This window comes from Haemaphysalis longicornis, unplaced genomic scaffold (assembly GCF_048455015.1).
Source record: "Haemaphysalis longicornis isolate Haplotype H1 unplaced genomic scaffold, Haemaphysalis longicornis Haplotype H1 scaffold_1, whole genome shotgun sequence".
NCBI lineage: Eukaryota > Metazoa > Arthropoda > Arachnida > Ixodida > Ixodidae > Haemaphysalis > Haemaphysalis longicornis.
In genome coordinates this window covers 258,743,038-258,765,893 of record NW_027526203.1, presented here as the reverse complement: position 1 = coordinate 258,765,893, position 22,856 = coordinate 258,743,038, and the positions used below count along the sequence as shown (strand labels likewise).

Here is a 22,856-nt window from a genome sequence, read left to right as displayed (position 1 = left end):
GAGACACACAAAAAACATAGCAACACGTTTGACAGAAAAATACGAAAAAAACAATGGCAGGAGTATAGACATAAATGATCAGACCAGCAAATCGCAGAGATAATAAAAATGACGAATGAATCAACCAATTAATTGTTTAATAGTGTGTCCAGGAACGATGTGCTGGTGCGGAAAGAAAAGTGCATATCTCAGAAAAATATAGAAAATAGCATTGCTTAGTCTGAACGAGAATGATACACTTTGAGATACACACACGCCGACACACGCACATGACCCGCGCACATATGCAAACAAGGCAAGTGTAAGACATGATTAAAACTCTGTACACTGAAACATGTAAACCGGAAAAAGATATTAGCTAAAAATCACGCCACAATGAAGGCATAAAACTTACATACACAAGTTAATCATCGAAACAATTAGCATACATACATAGATAAACCTAACCCCGGTAGCATAAAGTGTGTGAGTTGAAGTTACATACTAGGGCAAGCAAACTACTCCTGGTTTGTCAAGCTACGCAGTTCCTTACAAAAAGCTGAAAAGGGACGATGGAATACGTCCAAACTTCCTGCGTGCACATTGTATAGGTGCTGAATGCGTCCCAGGGGACTCTTGACACGGGCGGGGACATGAAACGGTCTAGGTGCCCTCGTGTTGCCTGTCGGGGTTCTCAAATTTATGGCACCCAACAACTCTGTACAATCAATGAGGCTGTGGACCAGTTTGTACAAGAATAAAAGGTCAGCCTTGGCCCTCCGGCTGTGTAGTGGGTCCATTACAAGCAAGCTGGCGGCATCAACACCAGGATTATCTTTAGCCTTCGCAGTAGCATACGTATGTTTTAGTATTGAGAGAAATTTAGTTTTCACTCTCTCAATGGCCTCTCTCCCAATAATAATAATAATAATAATAATAATAATAATAATAATGATGATGATGATGATGATGATGATGATGATAAATCAGAATTTATTATAGTGCCTAAGAACAACCAGAAGGTCTTCATAGAGGCGCACTTTTTGACACAATGAAGGGCCACAACACAAGCAACAAAGAAGCGATGAAACCAGAAGCACAAAAACAAACATACAAACCCGCCAAAGGGATAGCAGGTGCAACAGAATAAAGTTGACAAACGCGAGGAAATTAGCTGAAGCAAAATTCTGAAACAATAATTGTAATAAACCGACTCTAGAGATCCTCACTCAGTTATAATTATTTGTTTTATCAAACATTAGCTAACTTTTCTAGACAGTCACAGTACTAATCAATGTTTTTCTTTTTAAAAAAAAACGTGTACTGTATTACGATGTTAACATTACCAACTCCACACTTAATGTTTAACGCTTTTGGCATTGAGTGCAAAGCCAATAAATAGAATTGAGAAAAATTACTTTGAATGTCAGCGTACAGTCCCCTCTCACTGAAACCAGTAACACAAATCATGCATTGGCGAACGCGGTCATTGACGGGATGATCGTTCGTTTCGATTCTTTACCGATCAAGTATTATTTTTCCCCACGGACACTGGTCGTTAGCCCGAATGTTGGATATCTCGTCTGCATAGAAGTATTCCTTGCATGCGCCATCAATGACTCTTTTATGTACGCAATAAAGCAAAGCATCACAGTAGGTGTTTAAAAGAGATGCCGCTTTTTAAGCAGCCTCGATTCTGACATAGCTGGCTCAACCCTGCAGTGGAGTTGCCAGGAAATGGATTTCTTGTAAATGGGGTGGGTGTGGGTAGATGCCATGCACCCACTGACGCACCCACAGACAACATGGCGAAGAAATGTTGAGCACGGTAGCGTTGAACGAAAATGCTCGCAGTCTGCTGTTCTCTGTTTATTGCCGCCTGACTGGGCTTGCAGAGGTGACTTCGCAGAAAGAAAAAATGAAAACATGTATGAAGTAACAACTGTCTGTCGCTGCTTATTTCAAACCTCGTACAAGAGAGAGCACGTGTGCATCCTGTTAATGTTTTGTTCCAGTTATGCTGCAACATACAAGTGTGCATCATGCGTGTCCTCATGATCTGCACGTGTATTGGAGTGACGAATCCTTGCAGCTGGAGGCAACCATGTCTGCATGGCTAGGGAAGAGTGGAAAGTTTTAAAGACAATGCACGGTTTGCAGCAAGCACGCACACCAAATTCACACTATTCTATTCCTTGAGGTCCCCAAGCCGGTTGAGCATGTGGTTACGCAGATTAAGTGGATACTAAAAACCTCATTTATTGGTAAGGATGCCCTTACCATCTCCAGACACATTCGCATTCAGCCCTAACGATTGGTAAGGAGGATAACCATTATAGATGTATATATACCTCGCCATCTCCGGGAGAAAAAAAAATGCTGGCATGGATTGTGGACTCTCCCTTCCCAAGTAAGCATGTTCTAATTAAGAAGAAAGAACCTGCACGTGTACCAATCTTCAAGCTACCCGTACTAACAGCGACTAGCCTCGTGGTTAGTTCGAATGCCTAACCATACAGGCCGGTATATTAGGGCGAAGTCCTTTGGCGCCCGTTCGTGGGCTGAGGGGCGTCGCCGTCAGTGTCATCGTGCGAACGATGGCAAGTCCGTAGAGTAAAATAAAGCAGAGGAGAAGACCGTCGAGAAATTGGGAGGGGAGAACGGTTCGCCATGGCGGCGCGAGACGCTTCTCCGAAAGTGTGCGGGGGGCAGTATGCTGTGCCCGCACGAGGCGCTCGTCTGCGCGACGCTTGGCGAAAACGTGAGGGGCGCGTGCGCGTGACGATGGTGTGCGTTCGCTTCCTAAGGCGCAGGTCGCGGTCCCTTCTTGAGATGCACTTCGCGCCGCCGACGCCGAGGCTCACCATCGCTGCCGTCGAGAGAACCCACGAGTGAGTGCTGCCTCAGCGCACTGCAGCACTCAGGAGTGAGTGCTGAACTGCGAGTGAGGCAAACGGCCGTGTGCTTCGTCAGCCGCTGCAGCCAAACGAGCTGCCCAAGCGGAGACTGAGCACCACCGACTCCAGAACCCAGAGTTAGGGCTGAACAATGAGCGAGGCGACCGGTGCTTGTGCTTCGTCAGCCGCTGCAAATAAAAGTTTTCAGTAACCGTACAAATATGTCTGTCTGAAGCTGTTTTCCTCAACATATTTTGCACAGTCAGAACAGCTGAACAGCTGCGTCCAAATTTCGCATTAGGGAGTATCGTAATCGCCAGCCAATATTTCTTTTATTTCTATTGTGCGCCAGTTCTCGTGAAAGTTCTTTCCGTTCATTTGGCTCTCGCCTTTATTAATTTTGTGTTCCAGTTCTCTACAAAGAGGGCTTGAAGCTAACATAATTTGAAAAAAAAAAAACGCTAATGAATACCAACATCGTGTACCAACTTGACCAGCCAAGCTGTACAAGGTTCGATTAAAGTATTATTGAGGTAAATTACTTGACTTCGTATAGTTTTATAGAATGGCGTTATTGTATACTTATAACCACCACAGTACATACCCCTATAGCGATTAACGTCTCTAACTCACCGATAGTATTGTCCCTAGCCCAATACTGTGCCTGGCATGTGAAACACCGTTGCGTGGCTAGCTGGTTGCGCTTGCGTAGCTGCAACTGCGCAGCTGCAACACAAAGGGTGCCGCTGCAAATGCAGACTTCCTTTTATATACAAGCAGGTGCACGTCTGTCCATATACGTGCTGCGCACCGCATGGCTCCGTCTGAAGTCGCCTGTCTGGGATCCCTGCCCGGAGGCTTGAGATCTCCCTCGGGCATTTTGTATACCGATGTACATGAAGAATTCACCAAATTATGCGTACACAGCTTCAATGTAAAACATCGTATGGCATGGGGGGATCATTGTTGAAAGCAATGATGATCGTTTTGCGATAACCATTGTTGAAAGCAGCTACTAAAAAATTCAAGCCTCATTGGCGTACCTTGTAGCCAAGTTGGCGTCACCAGCACAGTAGGAGGGCCCCTAATAACCTGGACTGAAGTTCGCAATTCGTGAAAATGATTGTGCGGTTGATTTTGGGTTGCCCCCTGCAACGTGTCCTGTTGCGTTAGACCTGTACGAACGCGAGCATACCACGGGCGATGGACTGGACATGCAACCGGACGCGCTTCATAGAACTAACTACACCGTCAAACTGCGTGACCAGCTTTTGAGGGCGTCACACTAATTTTCATGGAAGCACGAGTTGCCTCATGACTTCTGTGTCTTAGGGGAAAGCCGACCGTACGCCTTCCATAGCTTGTTCCGGTAAAGTTTAGTACCGACAGTGTTTTTACCATTCTTTTCCTTTCCGGCACTATTCCCGCCTTTCCTGGGACATAAGGGATGCAACACTTCGCTGTCATCTTAATATTTTACCTCCTAATGGCTCAGTTTTGACCAAAAGGTGTTTCTAAATATCGTTGTGGCCACCGCGCCAGAGTAAGCACCCGGTCCGTGAAGAGAAGGCCGTCTCATCACTGAAGAGACGAATGCCTGCGACTCCTCCTCATCAGTTTCACTATTCACCGATATCCACCAATGTGTGGCTGATTTTTCAGCAGGGAAATCTTAGAAATGCTGCTTGTGCTCGAAACAGAGACACGAGAACGCATGGGCATCACCGTCCATCACTCCAGATGACAATCAGCCGCAATGGAACGCGGGGCTGCCATTTAAAACCGAACCCGGGGCTCAGCCAGAGTGCTGCAAACGAGCTGTTTTAGTTCTCGTTCGTGTTTTAGCCGCATCTGCCGATCTGCGCCCACAAAGCTTCGCCCCCTACTGACTGCGGCAGCCATTGGTGGTGGCCTGTGAGCAGCAGCCTGTGGGCGACAAAAAACGCGGAGCGCAGCAACGACTCCGCTCGCGGGAGACCAACATCCTCTTCAGGCTCGTCGCCCTATTAAGAGCCAGGGCGAGAGCGAACAAGTGCCCTACGCCGAAGGCGGACGTGAGCGCGCCGGGCTTCCGCGAAGAGCAGCCCGTCAGCATGTGCACATGGAGTAAGTACTCTGCGAAAGCGAAAGCGTTTCATGGCAATGGCTCGGAGCCAAGGTGTTATTTTGATTCAAATAGTATGAGGCCGAATGCAGGAGGATGTAGCAAACGCCTGCTAGAAACACTGAAAAGTTATATTGGTTATGGTGAACATAACGATGCGTAATAGTTCCATTCAGGCCTACTTTTTTGTTTCTTGTGCATCTCGTGCAGTACCACCCGAAACGACGGCTTTTCACGAACACATTGTACAGGTTTTTAGAACTGCTGCGCACAATGCAATATTGGCATTTGTTCGGTGCGTGCTTAGGGCGATACGACAATAAGCCGCAGTAACACAGGGTGTCATCGTCACGGTGGCTGAGGGGCTAAGGTGTCGTTCCTCTATGTACGCAGGCTCGCTGGTTCAATTCTTGGCCACGGAAGCTGTATTCGTGATTAGGGTTAAACACCTAACACCCGTGTGTACGAAATTTCGGACTCGCAAGAAAGAAGAAAGCGGGCAGTAAAAGTAATTTGTGGCCTCATAGCCTGGATGTGGGTTCGATGCGTTAACCCCCATTCAGAGACATGATGTCGCCCGAAAAGTGGGCACAAACGCAATTTTTATTTATACCGTGATCCATTCGTGAACCCTATACATCGAGTTTCATCAGCTGCATAAAATCAGGGTGACCTGTTGACCAACAAATACTGCCAGGAAAAATGAGAATGGGTTAAACGAACAAAAAAAAAATGGTGCCAATTTCCGTAGGTCGTTCATCTGCCACGCAATAACGAGAGAATATAAAGCCTACGAGCTGTCTAATGTTCAGTTCTGGAATCTCGAAGCTATACAGCGCGACTGTGAGTTAAAAACAGGGGGGGGGGGGGGGGGGGGGGGGGGATATCAGAGAAGCCTTAGTAGGGACAAATCGTCTTTCGGCGGCCCGCAGCTCCTCGGGCGATGGGATGCGTCGGAAGCCGACGCAAGGAGCAGCGAACTTTCCTCGGGCATGGCGCATTGCTCGGCCGACCATTAACCTCGTTGCCGCGATGTTTACGCGAGCATTTGGGAAGCTCGCCAGGCCACAAGTGGAGAAAAAGAAGCTCTCCCATCGACCTCGACATGAGCGTCCGCTCGTAGAACGCTAAGCAGCTACGAGACCCTCCTCTCAATCGACCCCCCCCCCCCCCCCCCCCCCCCCCTTATTCAATCCCACCCCAAGCCACGGGGACAGGGGGCACGGCAAACAGCCTGCCATGGATTGGAACTGGCGATAACTAAGGTCTCGTTACCGAACAGGATCAATAAAGCACTCGGTCCGCTCTCGGAAGACCCTGTTGAGGCTCATTCCGCCGACGACGAGCCTCGAATGTTGACACACGGCCGGCCAGCACCGGCAACCAGTTTTGAGCAAGAAACCACCAGAGTCAAATAAGAAATAAAAGCAGGGCACGAAAAAAAAAACAAAAAAAAAACCGCAGCTTCGAACGCAGTACTGGAGTGACGCGCGGACCCGAGAAGAAAACGGAGGTAAAATATGACCCGGTTGTTTTATCGGATGCGGCTGCGAATCTGAAGTACTTCCTCTCTCACTTAGTGGTACATGTAACTTACCGCGCTGAGGTTTCGCTTCCGGTGCCTCACTTTGGCTCTCGTTCGTTTCATTTGTCTAGCCATGCTACTCGTGTTTGAAGCTCATACTGTCTTGTTAGAAAGTGCGTGACCTGGGATGGAAATTGTGCCAGTGTTAGTACGTCGGCCTTCTGTGCAATGTGACGCACACAATGGATAGAATGTGCTGCGCAGAATGGACAGCGGCAAAATTTAGTCATGTTTTAAATGGCGAAGATGATGAGTCAAATTTCCCGCTTCGGGCATCGCTGAAGTGATTTGATTTCTTTACTCTCCCCCTTTTTTTTAACCCGCTACCTCACCCTTAGTCGTGCATCACCTTGACCGCGCCGTGGGCACGGTGTGGACAAAAAAAAAACCGCAAGCTTTCTGAAATAAAGCAGAGGAAGGCGGAGAGACCCAGTGTGTACATGGTGGAGGAAGTAGGGGTGATGAGCATTCCTGCGATCGCCGCTGCCAGACCACATCATACTCGGCAGTGACCCGATCGCGTATCTTTTTTGTATTTGTTTTTCAGGCAACCAAAAGCGACGGTTTGGACAAGCCGCCGATCTACTAATTCCTCTGTTACGAATTATCTGCGCACAGGGCTTAATTCTTTGAAATAAAAGTGTCTCTTTTTTTCTCACTCTATCTCTATCTCATTCTCTTCTAAAGACTTTGAAAATAGCGGTCGGAGCGCATTCTTTTCAGTGTAAGGATTTTTTTTTTACTTTTTGGCCTTAACTTAAGTTGGGTGCATCGAACGTATCATGGTCTAAAAAATGTTTAGAGCGCTGAACACACAGCAGGGGTAAGTTGAGCGGAGGCTAACTCCATTATTTCGCAGCATGCATTCGGCGTGTCCCCCTCGCGTAACCGGACGAACAACGTGTCACGGCTGTACGTAAAGCCCGCAGTTTTGGCTTCCTCGGTTCTGGCTCTCTCCCTGGATAAGACTGCACTGCCCAGCGTGGATTTCCGAGACACTGCGATGAAGACAGCATACGTAAAAGTACAAAATGCTGAAAATGGTGCCTCATCGCCACCGGCTACACGCATTGTATCCCTTGGGTGCAGCCATTTTATTAGTGGTCTTGACGCCGAGCTTTTACTTGCGATTTAGTCAGGCTGAGATAAATTCGTGTGCAATTGTTGAAGCAGTCAAGCCCACCCTCGTATCTTATGGAGCTTCAAGTAATCAAAGGCCTATGCGGCGAAATGGCCGGAAGTAATGATTACGTATAATGGGGAAGAGAGCAGCCGCGTTCAGACCTGTTATAAATCACGAAGCTAATCAACGCTTTATTTACGCGTACTTTGGCAGAAGGAAGGGACCCCTTACGCATCCTCTGACTGTTGCCTCAAGCAAAGTGCACTCTCTCCACATTTTTCCGCAACTCAAATCCAAGCCTTGCTTCCAATGTTATTGCAGTGCCACCGAAGAGGCGTGCTAGCTGGATAGCTTCTACCATTGACCTAACCGTCAGTAACATAATGCGCACGCGTTGCTATTGCGGTCGGTTGTTGCTTGTTCGATGCATCCATTTTAGCGCTTCCGATGATGAGTTTATCCAAAAAAGAGGGTGAAAAGGCAAAAAGAGGAAATGTTGGTGCCCACAGTCAAGTATATGTTTTGATGTGTTAACCACTTCGCGCGGCTGAGCACACTACTGCTGATATTCACTGGCCTCAGAAAACTGCGAAGGAATAAAAAAGCTCCAACTAAAACTTTTGCAACACGTACCTACGTCTCAGTGAACATAAATATTGGCTAAATAAGCGTTTCAGGGATGATAAGGCAAAAATAGAACTAAAGAAATGGGCGAAAATGAGGAATTGCATTCGAATATTCGAATGCACGTATTGCGCTAAACCCGTTTTTCTGTCTTAATAAGCTCCACCTTTGGGTACAATTATCTGCTCATTTGATGGAGCAAATCATATCGCGCGAGTGGTTCACGCCATACAGTATTTTCTATCGAGTTCTTCGTGAATGCCTCCCCTGTGTAAGTATACACCTTCACAAAATGTTTCTGCGTTCGCGCATAGAATGGTGTACAAAGAGCGTTTGTCCGAAATTGGGCTGGTCTCTTTGCAGTGTGCGCAAAAATGCTACGTTCGCCACCTTAATTATCCGTTTGGAGTTCCTTAAAGTTACATCATTGAAGACTCCGTCAGCAACCGAAAGCGTTTTTAACAATTTCAGCTTACTAGGTTGGAGACTGTGTACGGTCTTAAGCTTTCCGCGGAGGATTTCCCTGCCGTTACGAGGCGCAGTCACGGTGAAGCCCTCTGTTGAATCCGGTGCTCTGTAAAATGTTTGCCATGTACAACGCGTTCAGAATTCAAAGCTGCCAGAGAATAGTGTCTGACGATGACTCCAGTCTGTGCTTTTTACATGGTCGCACAACTTCGTCGTCGGCAATTCTACGCAACGCGGATAGCGTGGGTCGCAATCCCACGTATACGTTCCCACGCTGCATGGCGCACCGGATGTTCGTAGGCTGGTTCCCTGAAAGGTATTCAAAAATATGGAACGTATTTACTCGACGTTAAGATAACACTTTCGCCCACGAGGGAAGCATTGCGACCACAGGAAAATGATGCCGCAGATTTTGCCCTTTATGCGCAGCCATCTTTGGAAGCGGCGTATTCATGTGTGCCCTGGACGTTCTACACTAACTGTGCACATGAGCATATGTCGAAAGAGCGCCTTATCCAGCTTGAAAGGGAAGAAGGAAAAAAAAAAACTCTGAACAATTAAAGTAAACCTCACCACACTTCACAACGGCCAAAAAGGACGTCCCCTGGACTCTTGCGCAGCGCCTGAAGCAAGACACCTTCCGAGGCAAGCGGTAGAAGCAGCTGCAAGCGCTTTGTCAGGCCACAATCAAACTATCCGGATGAGTGGTGCGATGTCGCATGACGTCAGTGACTGGACGTCGCAGCAGATACGACCAAGAACGGCGAAAGCGCGTCTCATCAACATTTTAGCGTACGGTTCACGTTACTGAAAACTGCTTGCAACTAAACGTGGCTTACTACATCGGAGTGTGACCTGAACCTGTAAGTAGCCTCGCGGTTACCGCCTTGTGCCACGACGTCAAGGTCACAAAAGGCTGCACAAATGATTGTTCCGCTTTTCTGGCGCAAGCACTCAAAGGGACTGCAGAAACTGCCCGCGCAACCGCCCGGCTTTCGCGCGCCGCCAGCATAGAGTACGGTCGTCCACATGCTTAGCTGGAACATCAAATTAGAATTTAGCGTAGGGTATCATAAATATTCTGTTGAAAAACTGTTCAAACGAACGTGGAGGACTTGTGTTCCCCCTTAAACTTAAGAGAAATGCAGCTGTTTTGACTAAATTACCTTACACCAAGCCAGGTGAAGACGATAAGAGGGTAAGGGGTTGCTCCAGCTAAGACCGACGGACGACTTTACCAACGACTCCAAACAGGGGCCTTGGGATTGTCTAGAGCGCTAATAAAGGCAGTACCCGATGTGATGCACATGAATTTCACCTACACCTTAGCTTGGCCAGTATGTGAACTTGTAGAAAAGGAAACAAAGTACCATTTATCATGTGCGGAACACCGACTATAACCCAAATACGAAAATTATAAGTGTAATAATGACGTCAGACCTTTGGCACTTTCATAAAACAACGACCCACTGGATTTCCTCGGACAAAGATCAACGCAGCAAGTGTGTGCTCGGTGTGCCTCTAGGCGCACAGAACATCCACAGTGCATGCACATGAACAGAGCATGGCAATTAATGCACGGGTACAACACGAAGCAGCGTAGCTCTACGTTATGCTCGTGACTTTGGTTGTTTACGTGTCTCTGCGGATTCCGTGTATTCAACGTTTGAAGCACCTTGATGTGCGATAAAATGAACAGTGCGAAATTTTCCCGCTGCTAGCACGCATAGCAAAATTGCGAACTCCTCCCTTGCAGATGCTCTGCGAGGATACGCGAGGATATTCGCCTATGCCCGTGCATTTTCTTCTTTCAGTACACAAATAGTGACTCCGGGAGAAGGAAAACTACAACACAAAGTCAGGTTTATTTGTTGTGATGAAATATGACGGCACATTTTTCTACGTCACAGGAATGCAAAGATCCCCCCACGACACCGGGGTTGGACACGAGCTTTTATGATGAGATGAGATACTCGAGAGTTTGTGCAGATTCGAGACGTCATACAATTTGGCACCAGAGGCATGTGACCTTAATTTAAAGTGGCACGCTCTGCTCAAGAGGTCAGACAGTTGGGCTAGCTGGTATCGTTTTGCTCAAATACTTGGACATAAATGAGCTCGCTTTAAGGCTGGGCAGTCCGTCAATTACATTTGTGCCCCCGCGCCTTTCCTGCAAATGTGAATCAGCTGGGAACATTTTCAGCGAATAGAGCACCACAAATTGAGACTCGCTGCCACAAACGAGAAATTACACACAAAAAAAATCTGCTGGAGGATTATAAAAAAACTGACTACACATGACTGCCATGTCAACCTTTCTTTCTCGTTTTTTACGAACTGTTCAAGTTCTCTGGGGATAGATATGACCGGCAGGTACTAAACGAAAAATTTAATTGCCATGAGCTCTGGTTCTAAACGAATAATAATATCATTGGCGTCCAGAAACACGCAACACGACCACCGTTCAATCACAATCACTGGGCAGACGAAATAAACAAAAACGAACTGAACACAAACCGAAATACCAACTGAAGCACAAAAAAATTGCATTGAATTTGCTGCTACAGTCCGTCACAAGGTGAGTCTACACAAATGATTTTTTTGCACTAGAGCAGAATTTATCACAGCAATCACGTCAATGGTCAGCGGCATTGTTGGCTTCAGCGTCGACATCTTCTTCATCGTCGCTGAGCGAAGACCTCCGCGTGATCTTTCCTGCGTTCCAGAACTTGAGCTTAGATGCTCTGGAGAGGAAACACTGAAGTCCATTGGCACTGAGTCCATGGCCGTGCCTTAGGCGAACGCTCTTGAGACTAGCAAACCCGTTGCGCTTGCAGAGTATAGCGGCAAGCGAGTCGTTCAACCCGGTGCAGCAGAAGAGTTCCAGGTTGCGGATGTTTTGGCAGTGTGATAGAAGAAGCTCGCAGGCATCTCTCGAAATCGTGCGGCCGACGCGAGGCCGCAGCCTTAGCTCCCTGAGGTTCTGAAAAGGCCTCGGTGCCGCCATCCTGGAATTCATCGCAGGGTTTACACAGCCCAAAAGGATGAACCACCGCAGGGACAAGGATTCCAGCTCGGGGCACATGATGCTGGTCCTCGCGAGGTCGACGACGTCGAAATGCTCGAGTCCGAGACGCAGCAGTCGTTTGCCGCAAAGGGCCAGGAGCGGTAGCACGTCGTCCGTGTACGAGGAAGGTATCGTTGAGCTGTTTCGAAGTTCCAATGAGCGGAGTCTCTTCAGCTTGGATAATTCCCGTATGTTCATGTCCTCCTGCACCTGCAAGACGACTTCCTCCAGAGCCGGGAACCAGGCGACCAACCTCTCGACGCTCCCAGAACCCATGGACTGGCCGCTCTGCAGGGCACGAACACAGCTGAGCCTTTGCACCCACCACTCCCGGCGGCCCGCGCTCACTCTGGCGTCCAGGCTGTCGAGCACCGCCTCGAGGTAGACGCACCGAATTATCTGGAGGTTGGGGAATGCCTCGATCAGCTGGATGACACCCTCACCATTCACGGACGACGGCAGACGGACTTCCATGAGGCTGCGTTGGATGGGCAGGCCCTCGTCTTGGACGATCTGTGTCACAGCAGCAATGTCCTCAGCATTTACCGAGTAGTGCATGACCTCGAGACGACGCAACAGGGGACATGATCGCACTAATGTTTCCAAATTGTCCCGGTAAATGTCCTGAATTCGAAGCTCACGCAGGTTGCGGGCGGACCTGAGCAGGCGCTGCACGATCTGTTCGCTCTCCGAGGAGTACATCCACAGTCCCGAAATGGTGAGTCTGTGCAGGGAGGAGCCGTTCTCCTGGAGCAAGCTCAGGATGAACTGCAGGTCCGCGGTGCTGCAGTCGTCGAGGCAGCTCAGGTCGAAGGACTCCAGGCCGCAGACGAGCAGCAGCTCGGCGACACGACGCACCGCGGGGCTCCGGGCTTCGTCATCCAGAATGCACTCGAGCAAGTCCTGCCTGACATGCAGCGGGCATTCTGTGAACGGGTTGTCCGCCAAGGGCGTAACTGGCGTTCCGGGCTCTGACTCCTCGTCTACGCTCTTGCTCCAGCGCCACACGCTGCGACCCACTTCGTCGAGGCACTGCTGCCGCAAAGTCCAAGGTAGAACAAGGCGGGGACGACTGCTGGACGAAGACGCTTCGTCGGTGGCGTCCGCGCCGTCTTTCGGGGCCGGTGGTGCCATTGTTGCGTCCGAGCGCCTTCGTTCGACGTATTCTCAGGAGTGCTGCAGGAGTCGGTAGGAACGCTTGCTTCCATGCGGAGGCTGTTTTTCCTTTTGCGGCGCGCAGCCACCTCGACCGGCGATAAAAAGCGGGAACGCGCGCTGCTGCTCGGATCACGCCGCGTGCACGTGAACAGCCGTGCCGGCGACCTTCTCTTCCAACCACGGCGTTGTGTGCGCTGCGCTAGCGTCGTACCGGGGAGAGACCAACCAGCAGCTGCGGGGAGAGGCTACGCAGGCCGGTTACGTCACGCCCAGAGCGTGCGACTTCCGCCGAGGCCGAGAACAACGCGGCTGCCGCCGCCTTCGCAGAAAGCGTCGCCGTCCGCTGCTCCGGCGGCCCTCGGGCACCCCCTTGCACGATACGTGCCGTGTTGCTAAGCCAGCGGCCATTACGGTTACGGACATATCCTCCGCCTACAAACGGGTTTCTGGGCCGATGTCGGTCGTCGCCGCGCTGGCCCTTCTCCGGCGAGGGGACGCTGCCGCGTGCAAGACGGCCGCCCTTGAGCGGCAAAACATGCTGGACCTCTCGGCCCCTTTTCACTTGGTTCTGTGTCCGGTGCATGTCCGCGCTGCAAGGCGTACAGTACCTGCAGCAGGTTCCTTTTCGTTTCAAGTGATCCATAAAGGCAGACTAGTTGGTACCTGTAGGAGAAGAGACTGTTTGTCCGACGCAGGTAGCCTTTCGCCTAATAATTGCATCTTCACTGGCAGGTTCAGCAAATGAACACCCCTGGGGGCATGCCACGCAGAAATAAATTCATTGGAGTTGGTCACCGCGTAAAAAAATAACAACGAGAAATTAAATAAAGAAAGCTCCCACTTCTCTAAAATTACCTGGAACAGAAATGGAATACCGATGGATGCCCACAATTTTTGTTTGTGAGCGCGAGTGCATCTCCTTATACAGCGCCGAACATCACAAGGAGGATGAAGACGACGAGTTCTCGTCGTTGTCATTCTTCTCCTTTGTTGTGTTGTCTGGCGCTGTATTCACAAGAATGAGCGTTGTCTAACTCGCCCAACTGTTTACACTACTTCAACTGTGCTCGTGTCTGTGTGTGTGTGCGTGTGTGTGTGTGTGGGGGGGGGTATGGAAGAGGCAAACAAGCCACCTCCCCCCCCCCCCCCCACACACACACACGTGTACACAATTTTTGTGCTAGGGAGGGGGAGGCATGCACGCAGCCACTGGCTCTTTGTGCGTCAAATACAGGCTAGGGGTCTTTTTTTCTCTCGCAAGCCATGCATAAAGCGCACAGGGCTTCCACGTCTGTTCTCATCGCGAGTCACAGCCATCCTGCAGTGCGCCTGAAAGAAAAATAAGCAAAACAATTGCGAGGTTGCGTAAAGTACACCAGCTGCAATTATTGCCAATGGCACAGCCCATGGCCTCGGTTTCAACTTAGTGCTCAATCAGATAATCCTACGGCAATCGGTATGACAACCTGCTCGAAAAACAATAGGCAAAGGTCGACAACAGAGCAACCGCTAGCTGATATCGGTGACGCATCGATGTCTCATGTTTCAGATGCACGTCTAGTTTTGTCGTAAAGAAAAGTGTTTTTCTGGCTGGAGTTTCAAAGGTTTAATTTAGAGAAGAAGAAGAAACAAAGAGATATTGTTGGCTGATTCTAAATTTGCCCACCATGGTATGGCGTAGATATACGAACGGGGCAATCCTGTTACAAACGACGCGTCGGGTTTTATTCCCGGCTGCAAAGGTCGCAATACGAAAACTCCCACGGACCACAAGTGTGGCGTCCGTATAACAAGCCCAGGTGGTTGGACACTATCAACTAGAGCACGCCTTCGCCCAAAAAACAGCCTAAGTGTGATTTCGATGCATGTGCTGCTACCCCACCTTGCCATCATTCTTTTTATTTTTCATCTTTATGGAAGAGTGCCATGTGATTTTCAGCCATAAAATACCTTTAGCAGTACCCAGCCAAGATAGAAATTGTTCTGTGTGCGTGAATTCGGGCATAGTTTAGCGTTGGTTCAAGCAGAAAAAAAAAATAGCGCGAATTTGACAGTACAGGCGATCGAACTCACGGCCCACTGTTCCCAAGCCGGAGTCCTGAGTTGCGGCGCGTCAACCGTCGGGTTGCACGCATACGTTTCTATTGGAGTTGTTAAGTCTAGGAAGAGGAGAACAATTTAACGTGATTTGTATATTTTTCCACAATGACCACGTGCTGATTGGGCAAGAACAGACTTGAGTGCGGGCCACTTGCTAAGGATGCCAACTTGCTGGATTTTTTTTCCTGCTTGCTTGATCAGTTTGGCAAGACTCGTTTTCGCATTTCGTGCATTTGACCATTTTCTCGGAGAGAGAGAGAGAAAACTTTGTTCTGGCTGTAATCAAGCCTAAACAAGAAGAAATTACAATTTCGAGCACGGCTGTAGGGGCACCACTGATATGTATAATAGCAATGTATTCACATAATTTTACCGTAAGGACAGCTTTTGCTGATGTTCTCGTCATATTTTGCGCCACATCGTTGATTCCATGAAGGTCTCTGTACCAGATTCTGCCAGATTGTATCAGCCTTCTGCAGCCGGATATGCCTTCGTATAAGTAATTTCCAGAATGTTGTGACCACCCAAGGTTCCACGAAGTCACGGGTGCTCTATTGCAACGTTGGGCACTGATAGGTTCGAACATTAGTTCATCCTTTTCTCTTGTGAACGTTTGGAGTATGTGGAACATGACCTGACCTTTTTGGCTAATTTACGAGCGCTTTTTGCATAGAAAATACCCGTTCAAAATTTCTGTTTGCCTTGCACCATCATTATGCGCCTACTTGGTATTATCGGCAATGGCAGCCGATCCGTAAATATGCCCACCGAAAAATTCGACGTATTACTTCCTTGTTTATAAAATTTAAGTTTTGCCTGAGCAAGCACAAAGTCGATATCAGCCATAGGCCAAGGCCAGAACACTGCACATAGTATCAAGCTAGTTATTGCAAGCCAGTAGGACGTCACTGCTGTAATTCGTGGGGCGCCCACGAAAAGGGCTTGATGTTACCTCTTCTTCTAACCTTCAGAAATAAACTAATGACGCAGTCTAGATTTCTACGAAGAAAGCGAAGTTGATTGACTTGCACATCGCGGTCAAAATAAGTGGTGCACAAATGTATTTCCGTGTCGCTTAAAAAGAGGGTGGCCGCAGGGTTGCTTATTAACTATAACATTGCCGTGTATATGGCGAAGCTGGCGGTTGGAAACCGAGACCGTTGCACTTTCTGTTTTGTGTGTGTGTGTGTGTGTGTGTGTGTGTGTGTGTGTGTGTGTGTGTGTGTGTGTGTGTGTGTGTGTGTGTGTGTGTGTGTGTGTGTGTGTGTGTGTGTGTGTGTGTGTGTGTGTGTGTGTGTGTGTGTGTGTGTGTGTGTGTGTGTGTGTGTGTGTGTGTGTGTGTGTGTGTGTGTGTGTGTGTGTGTGTGTGTGTGTGTGTGCGTGTGTGTGTGTGTGTGTGTGTGTGTGTGTGTGTGTGTGTGTGTGTGTGTGCGCGTGCGCGTGCGTGTGCGTGCGTCTGTGTGTGTGTGCGTGTGCACGTGCGTGTGTGTGTGCGTCGGCGAAAACTCAAACTGCCCGTGTGCATGAGGGCATGACTATATTCATGCAACACGACAATTGAAAACAAAGACGCAGGAAAAAACATGACCTTTCGTGTTTTTTTTTCTTCCGTTCTTATTTCCCTTCGGCGCTGTCACCGAAAAACTGTTCAACTACTCGTCCAAGCAACTACTTTTCTGCCATCCACCGCTCCATTGAAAGCTTAAGCCGTTGCCATACGTAAGGCAAAACAAATCCTTTCAATTTTCTAAAATGTGACTTTTGGAAGCTCCGATGCGGGAATATACCAAGAGCTTGGCTGTCGCAAGGTTAAGGTGCGCGAATATACGAAGAGGCTGTCCGTCAAGCGGTGGAGCGAGCGTTGTTGTTGTTGTACAGGAAGACGGATGCTTCCGCGGGCAATGGAAGCCCTAGGCAGCGTTCCAAGAAAGCGCAGGTGCATTTCCTCGCGCCCGAGAGTCAGTAAACTGACTCCGCCACTGTATATCTTCGTTCGAGCGTTGCAAAACCGCGTGGCACGCTTGGAGATTGTCATCGCAGCATGCGACGCGCATCACGTGTTCACTCGCTGGTGATGGGCACCTGAGAATGACTATGGAAACAGACAAAACAAAGAGACAGTGCTTGGGACATCGGAAGGCGAGCGAGTTTATATTTTGCCCAAGTCAGCAGTTACAGAAGCGCCATTATTCGGGCTTTGTCGTTCCCGTCAAGGCAACACGGCCGTGCCTGCTTACTTAGTTATTCTGAATCCCACTTTGTGGACCGCTGGGGCCGAAAAACGTGCGGAAAAGCCAGAGCCCCCACTGTGTCGTACTATCAGGGCCCACAACATACGCCCTAAAATTTCGAAAAAAGACACCGGAAAACAAGAGCAGTAAAGTCATAAGGAACTAAACATAAATCTCATTCCAACAAATAACTCAGTGTTGCCCTTGTTTGAAGATTCATTGATTAATTAGAGTACACGGGCTACTACTAAGTCAATATATCTATTTCTTCCCGTGTTTAACAATGGCCTAAATATTTAATGATCTAATGCGGCCTTTGCGGAGATCTACGGGCTAGAACGATCAGCACGCGACGGTGTGCTTACGTGTGGGGTCAAAACTATGCCACTGAAAAGTTGTCAATTACCACTATCCAGACGTAAGTCTACAGGTTTCGTCAATGGGTCACCTCATATAAAGTATTTCACCTCTGGTAGTCTTATCAACTCCGTTAATAATGAAAGCCCATTACAGTGTTGATTACTACTGCACGAATATTAACTACTGCACGAATTAGTACTGCACGAATATTAATGGCCACACGAATATTTCTCGTGGCGTGATGCTTTAAAAAAGGCCCAGACTGAAACAATGAGCCCACTGACGCATCGGCAAGTCTCTTGTGATGATTTATCCGGTCGAGTCATGCGGCAGCTGCTTGGAAAAACACGCTTTCATAGAGCGTACCCTGCTCTTTAGGCGGAACGAGGGGACTTGTGATTCTGAGTGCGCCTTTAATGCGGTCGTTACTCCTCCTGTCTGAGACATAGTTTCCAAACAACTTCACGCTTTGTTCAGCACCAGACCTTTTCTTCTGTGTTGTTTCTTAGCCTAGCGGTGGGCTTGCTTATACAGAGAATCATGTTTATGAGACACTATGATCGGTACCGCGAAAATGAACATAGCCGTCGCCATCGTCGTCGTCAACGCGGGGCGTAGGTCAACTGTGGGTGCGACACGGCATGACCCCTGCGTCCATAGTTGTCCAAAACAAGTGCTCTCATGTCACCTTCGTCATCATCATCGCCCTAATTAATGCAGGCCATTAACTCTATAGATGAACGAAATAAGAAAGACGGCAGCAAATGATGGACTCGGGCAGCGCAGGATATAGGAACGATAGGAGGTCAATTAAAGAGGCCTTCGTTTTGCAATGGGTCCAAATGGGCTGTTGTTGCTGATAATGATGATGGTTATGGTGGTCATGATGTTGACGACAATGACGTAATGCCGAGAACTGACAGTCGGTGGGCCATCGGGGTGAACAGAGCGGCTACCCAGAGACGGGTCTAGAATAGAGTAAAAGCATTACCTCGATGAAGGCATGAAATCAGGAAAGTCAAAGGCAAAGAATGGGCGCTAAAGTAAACCAACATAACTGCCGACTTCATCTTCGTCGATGCTCGTCAGTGTATACGACATTGCATGGCCGGTAGGAGCATCAGAGGCGCCAGAAGGCATACATTCTAGGTGTTCACATTCATGTGAAATCAGCGAAACACTGAGTGACGTTTGATTAGGCCATGAAATCGATAAGGACAACTATTGTTATTGGTTTTTGAAGAATCTTTCTTGAGAGACGTTAATGACGGCTGTGCCTTCTGATGATAGGAACTTTGATAAGTCCTGCTGCATTGTGGTGCTGACGTTATCGATTGAGGTAGGTGCATGCAGCTGTAATTTATCGGGGTTCAATCCTCCGTATTTTTTAGACGCATGAGCCAGTTTCTCCGCCTGCGAATATGAGGAAGGATGGTACGGGCTGCTATAAAAGTGGCTACGACGGCGATGTTAGGGGCGTAGCCAAAAAGTTTGCTTGTGGAGGGGTAGGGGGTGGAGGGGGGGGGGGAACTGACATTGCACCTCGACCTCCTCCATATGATTTTCAAGGAATTAAAATATGTATAAAATACATGACCATTAACTGATAATATACATAACTATTAACTGAAACAATTAACCAAATTTATCCCTATTAAGTGAAAATACATAACTGGTAACAGTCAAGAGCAACGAAAATAAAATATTTCACAAAACATTTATTCGCATGTTCCGAGAATTGTGGCAGAATTGCAATGACTGCTTGCAATTTTCTGTTTTGTCTACATAAGGAGAAATAGCACTTAAAGACATATGAAAATGTAGAACAAATATAAACATATATGCTTAACAAGCGTGTATGCAAAAACATTGAAGTAATGAACTATCATCTAAAAATAACAAAGCGCGGAGAGGACATTATAAACGCGAAAAGCACGAAACAAACAACTTGTGGGTGGACGTTTTATTTTATTGTCGCTTTGTCATCCAAGAATCTTTTTTTTTAATTTTGACACATGCGATGGATAGGGACAAATCTAAAACCTCTGTCTTTTATGCCAATATATTGCGTAGGAGTAGCTTGTTAACCACCGCGTACTGCGGATAATTCCGCAAATATTATTCACACAAAAAATACGTAAAAATGCACAGTTGTACGAGAAGTTTATACTTTAATCAGGGCAATAAAAGTGTCACTGGCAAAAAAGTGTACGTTTACACCGAAAACCCGTCTCATGGTGCGAATTTGCCGGCGAATTTGCAGCTGCGGCGCCGTTCATGCAGCAAAACGATCTGTTGCCCTTTCAAGACCTACCCCTTGCAAGACCTACCCCTTGAAAGACCTGCGTGCTGCTATACCAATCGATTCTGACCTTGAAGATTCGGAATGTCGAGAGGCCTGTGAAAGCACGATGCAGCCGTCATGGATCACATAAGACTCAGTCCTATACGAAATTTTCTATTAGCAAGCTTCAGCAAACTTCCTGCCCCCTGTGCCAGACTTGTGCCGTATGCGAGAGCCTCACACATTATTTGCACGTGTCCTCGTTGGTTGAAAACGGAAATGTTAGTCGTAATGAGGAACTGCGTTGGCCCCCAGGAAGTGCCAGGGAGCGGGAGAAAGTGCTCGAGGCCCTGGGAGCATACCTGGGGGCCTCGGGGCTCCACAACGCACTAAACTACAAATTTACGTAACTGCCCGGGTCGCAGTGGAGTGTAGCTGTTAGTGTAGAATTCCTGTGTGTGTATTTGTGTGTGTGTGCGTGTGTAAGTGTGCAGGTGTCCTTTTTCCTACTCCTTCGTGTCCTGTATTTTGATATTTATTTATTTGTCTAGTGTTTCGTTCTTTTTTTGTTTTTTTTTTCTTTCACGTAACGTTGTATATATGTTATTCTTGCCCATGTGTTATATATTTATGTTAGCCCTCTACCCTATCCCCCTATTCCTATGTACTCTTTCCTCCCTATCCCACCTCCCCTACACCAGCAGGCGTTCCCGTGTCCGCCCCTAGGCGAGACAATTTACGCCTGTTGGTGGACCTTGTGCAATAAATAAATACATACATACATACATACATACATACATACATACATACATACATACATACATACATACATACATACATACATACATACATACATAATTGAATTGAATTGAATTGAATTGAAAATAAGTTTTATTAAACAAACATGATATGGGTACACAGTATATACAGGAGGAGTTGAAATAAATGATTCCGTGCGGTGGCACGTGTTGCCACTTGAAAAATTTCCAACGGAGATGGATACAGAGATCAGCATTTCAACTAATAAACAAAAAAAAGAATAAATTTGCCAATATTATGGTGGCACTAAAATAAACAAGCCAGTGGCGAAACTATGTCGCTCTATTTCATGAAATTTTCGTGGTCCATTGACCATTATTTCATTTGATTTCACTTATTTCATACTGAGGACCTACGCAGGTCCAAGCAGGTTGGAACTATACAAGTAAAAAGAACATGTTCAGACAGGAGGAAAGAAAGAAAGAAAGAAAGAAGTCAGAGGGAAAGAAAAAAAGAATTCGGCACACAAGAACAGGTTTGCAGTTCCAAACAATACACAAGTAGCAATGAAAACAACATAAATTCTTATACAGTTGCTTTTCGGAAGTTCCATTCGTCCACTGTTCGTGAAAAAAAAAAAATTTAAATGTATTTGCCCCTTGCAAAATTTGGTGTTAGGGTTAGTTCCGTGGTGAGGGCGTCTCGTATGTCTTGTCGATATAGGTACGGGCCAGGTACTGTGTCGGGTATGAAGCAGTACTCTGAAATCTGGACTTCGTTATTGTCAGATGCATAGCCTGCACCAACGTTGGCCTGCACAACCGATTTAACTTAATCTACCGAGCTCATCTAACATAGAAAGTATTCATCGGCGAAAGCAGAAAAAAAGAAATCCTGTGGGAGTCTGCATTACCTTGATTAAAAGTAAAAAAAAAAACAATAAGAATAGTAAGAAATTAAAAAAAAATGGCAGCAGCTCCACTCCATGGATGATGGCGAGGGTGCGGAGTACGGGGACTCGAAATGACATCCAAGTTGCGCCCCGAGTGACATCCGATTTGCGCCCCGACTGTCATTCGATTTGAGCCGTGAGTTGCACCTTGACTATTCCCTAAACGAAACTGCAACTCGCGGCTCGAATGGAATTTCACTTGATTTTCGCTTGATGGTGGTGTGCGCACGGATGGACGCGGACGGACATTGGGAGGTCCTAAGGTACTCCGCCCCGTTACAGGCGAGGGAGTAAGCCGTTTGACTCTCGGGTACTAACCTACGGAAGTAGCCCAACGGGAAAGACGACTGACACTAACTCTGTCTGGTCTACCAGGCACAGGCTCGTCAAGCGAGGCTCGTCAAGCTATCGTTAATGACTGCTTTTTTCTTGTCATCCTCAGTTTTTTTTGCCTGTAAAAAAAACTGGAATAAAGTGATTGATTAATTGATCCTGCCGGTGCCTGAGTGATTTTTTTGCGATTGTAAATGCTATGCGCACGGACGCGGACGGACATTGTGAGATCCTAAGGTACTCCGCACCTAAAAGAATTCGTGTTCGTGGTTTAACAAGCTCAAGTAAATCATTCTGGCGCTCAGTTGTAGCGCTCGAACTTTAAATCAGCTAGACTAAGCCATTTCTGACATCCACGAGGGTGTCTTTCTAAAAACCCCGCCAGTAACGTCATATTTCGCTACAATAGGCTTCGAGCTCGAGCACTAACGCCGCGCAAAAACTTTCTCGGACGTTAGAGAATTCTTGTGTAATTCAACCCCAAACGTCTTGCCCATAGAGTTACGCTTGATCCCTCGACTCCACGGTACTGGCGGATATACTTTTTAAACGCAGTATTGCTCACAAAGCAAACTGACACCTTGACTGCTAACTATTACAGCAGTTATGCAAGTTATGCAAGTTTCGCTCCGTACACAAATGCTACGCCGTGAGTGTTTTTTTGACATACACGAAGCGAGGCGTGGGTATTTATCACTGTAGCATATCAGAAATACGGTTTCTGCTACCCAAAAACAAAACCGCGACCTCAGACTCAGTCCCAGAGGCGTCATCTACGAATCCAACAAAGAGGGTCGCTATAACGGAAAGCTAAAATCGCCGAGAAGTGTCA

General features: G+C 47.6%; 1 protein-coding gene and 1 long non-coding RNA gene across 2 annotated transcripts in view; one reads left to right on the top strand and one right to left on the bottom strand.

Annotated features, from left to right (window-relative positions):
• LOC144169467 (uncharacterized) overlaps nt 1–22,856 on the top strand; it is a 384,099-nt gene that overhangs the window by 233,582 nt on the left and 127,661 nt on the right. The window lies entirely within an intron of this gene.
• LOC144144839 (uncharacterized) lies at nt 10,627–13,204 on the bottom strand. The gene has a single exon (XM_077676343.1). The coding sequence runs from the start codon at nt 12,979–12,981 to the stop codon at nt 11,416–11,418; it is 1,566 nt and encodes a 521-aa protein (XP_077532469.1). The 5' UTR covers nt 12,982–13,204; the 3' UTR covers nt 10,627–11,415.

Excerpts from the sequence above, each read along its gene's own strand:
- LOC144144839 (XM_077676343.1), bottom strand. The coding sequence starts at position 12,981 with ATGGCACCACCGGCCCCGAAAGACGGCGCGGACGCCACCGACGAAGCG.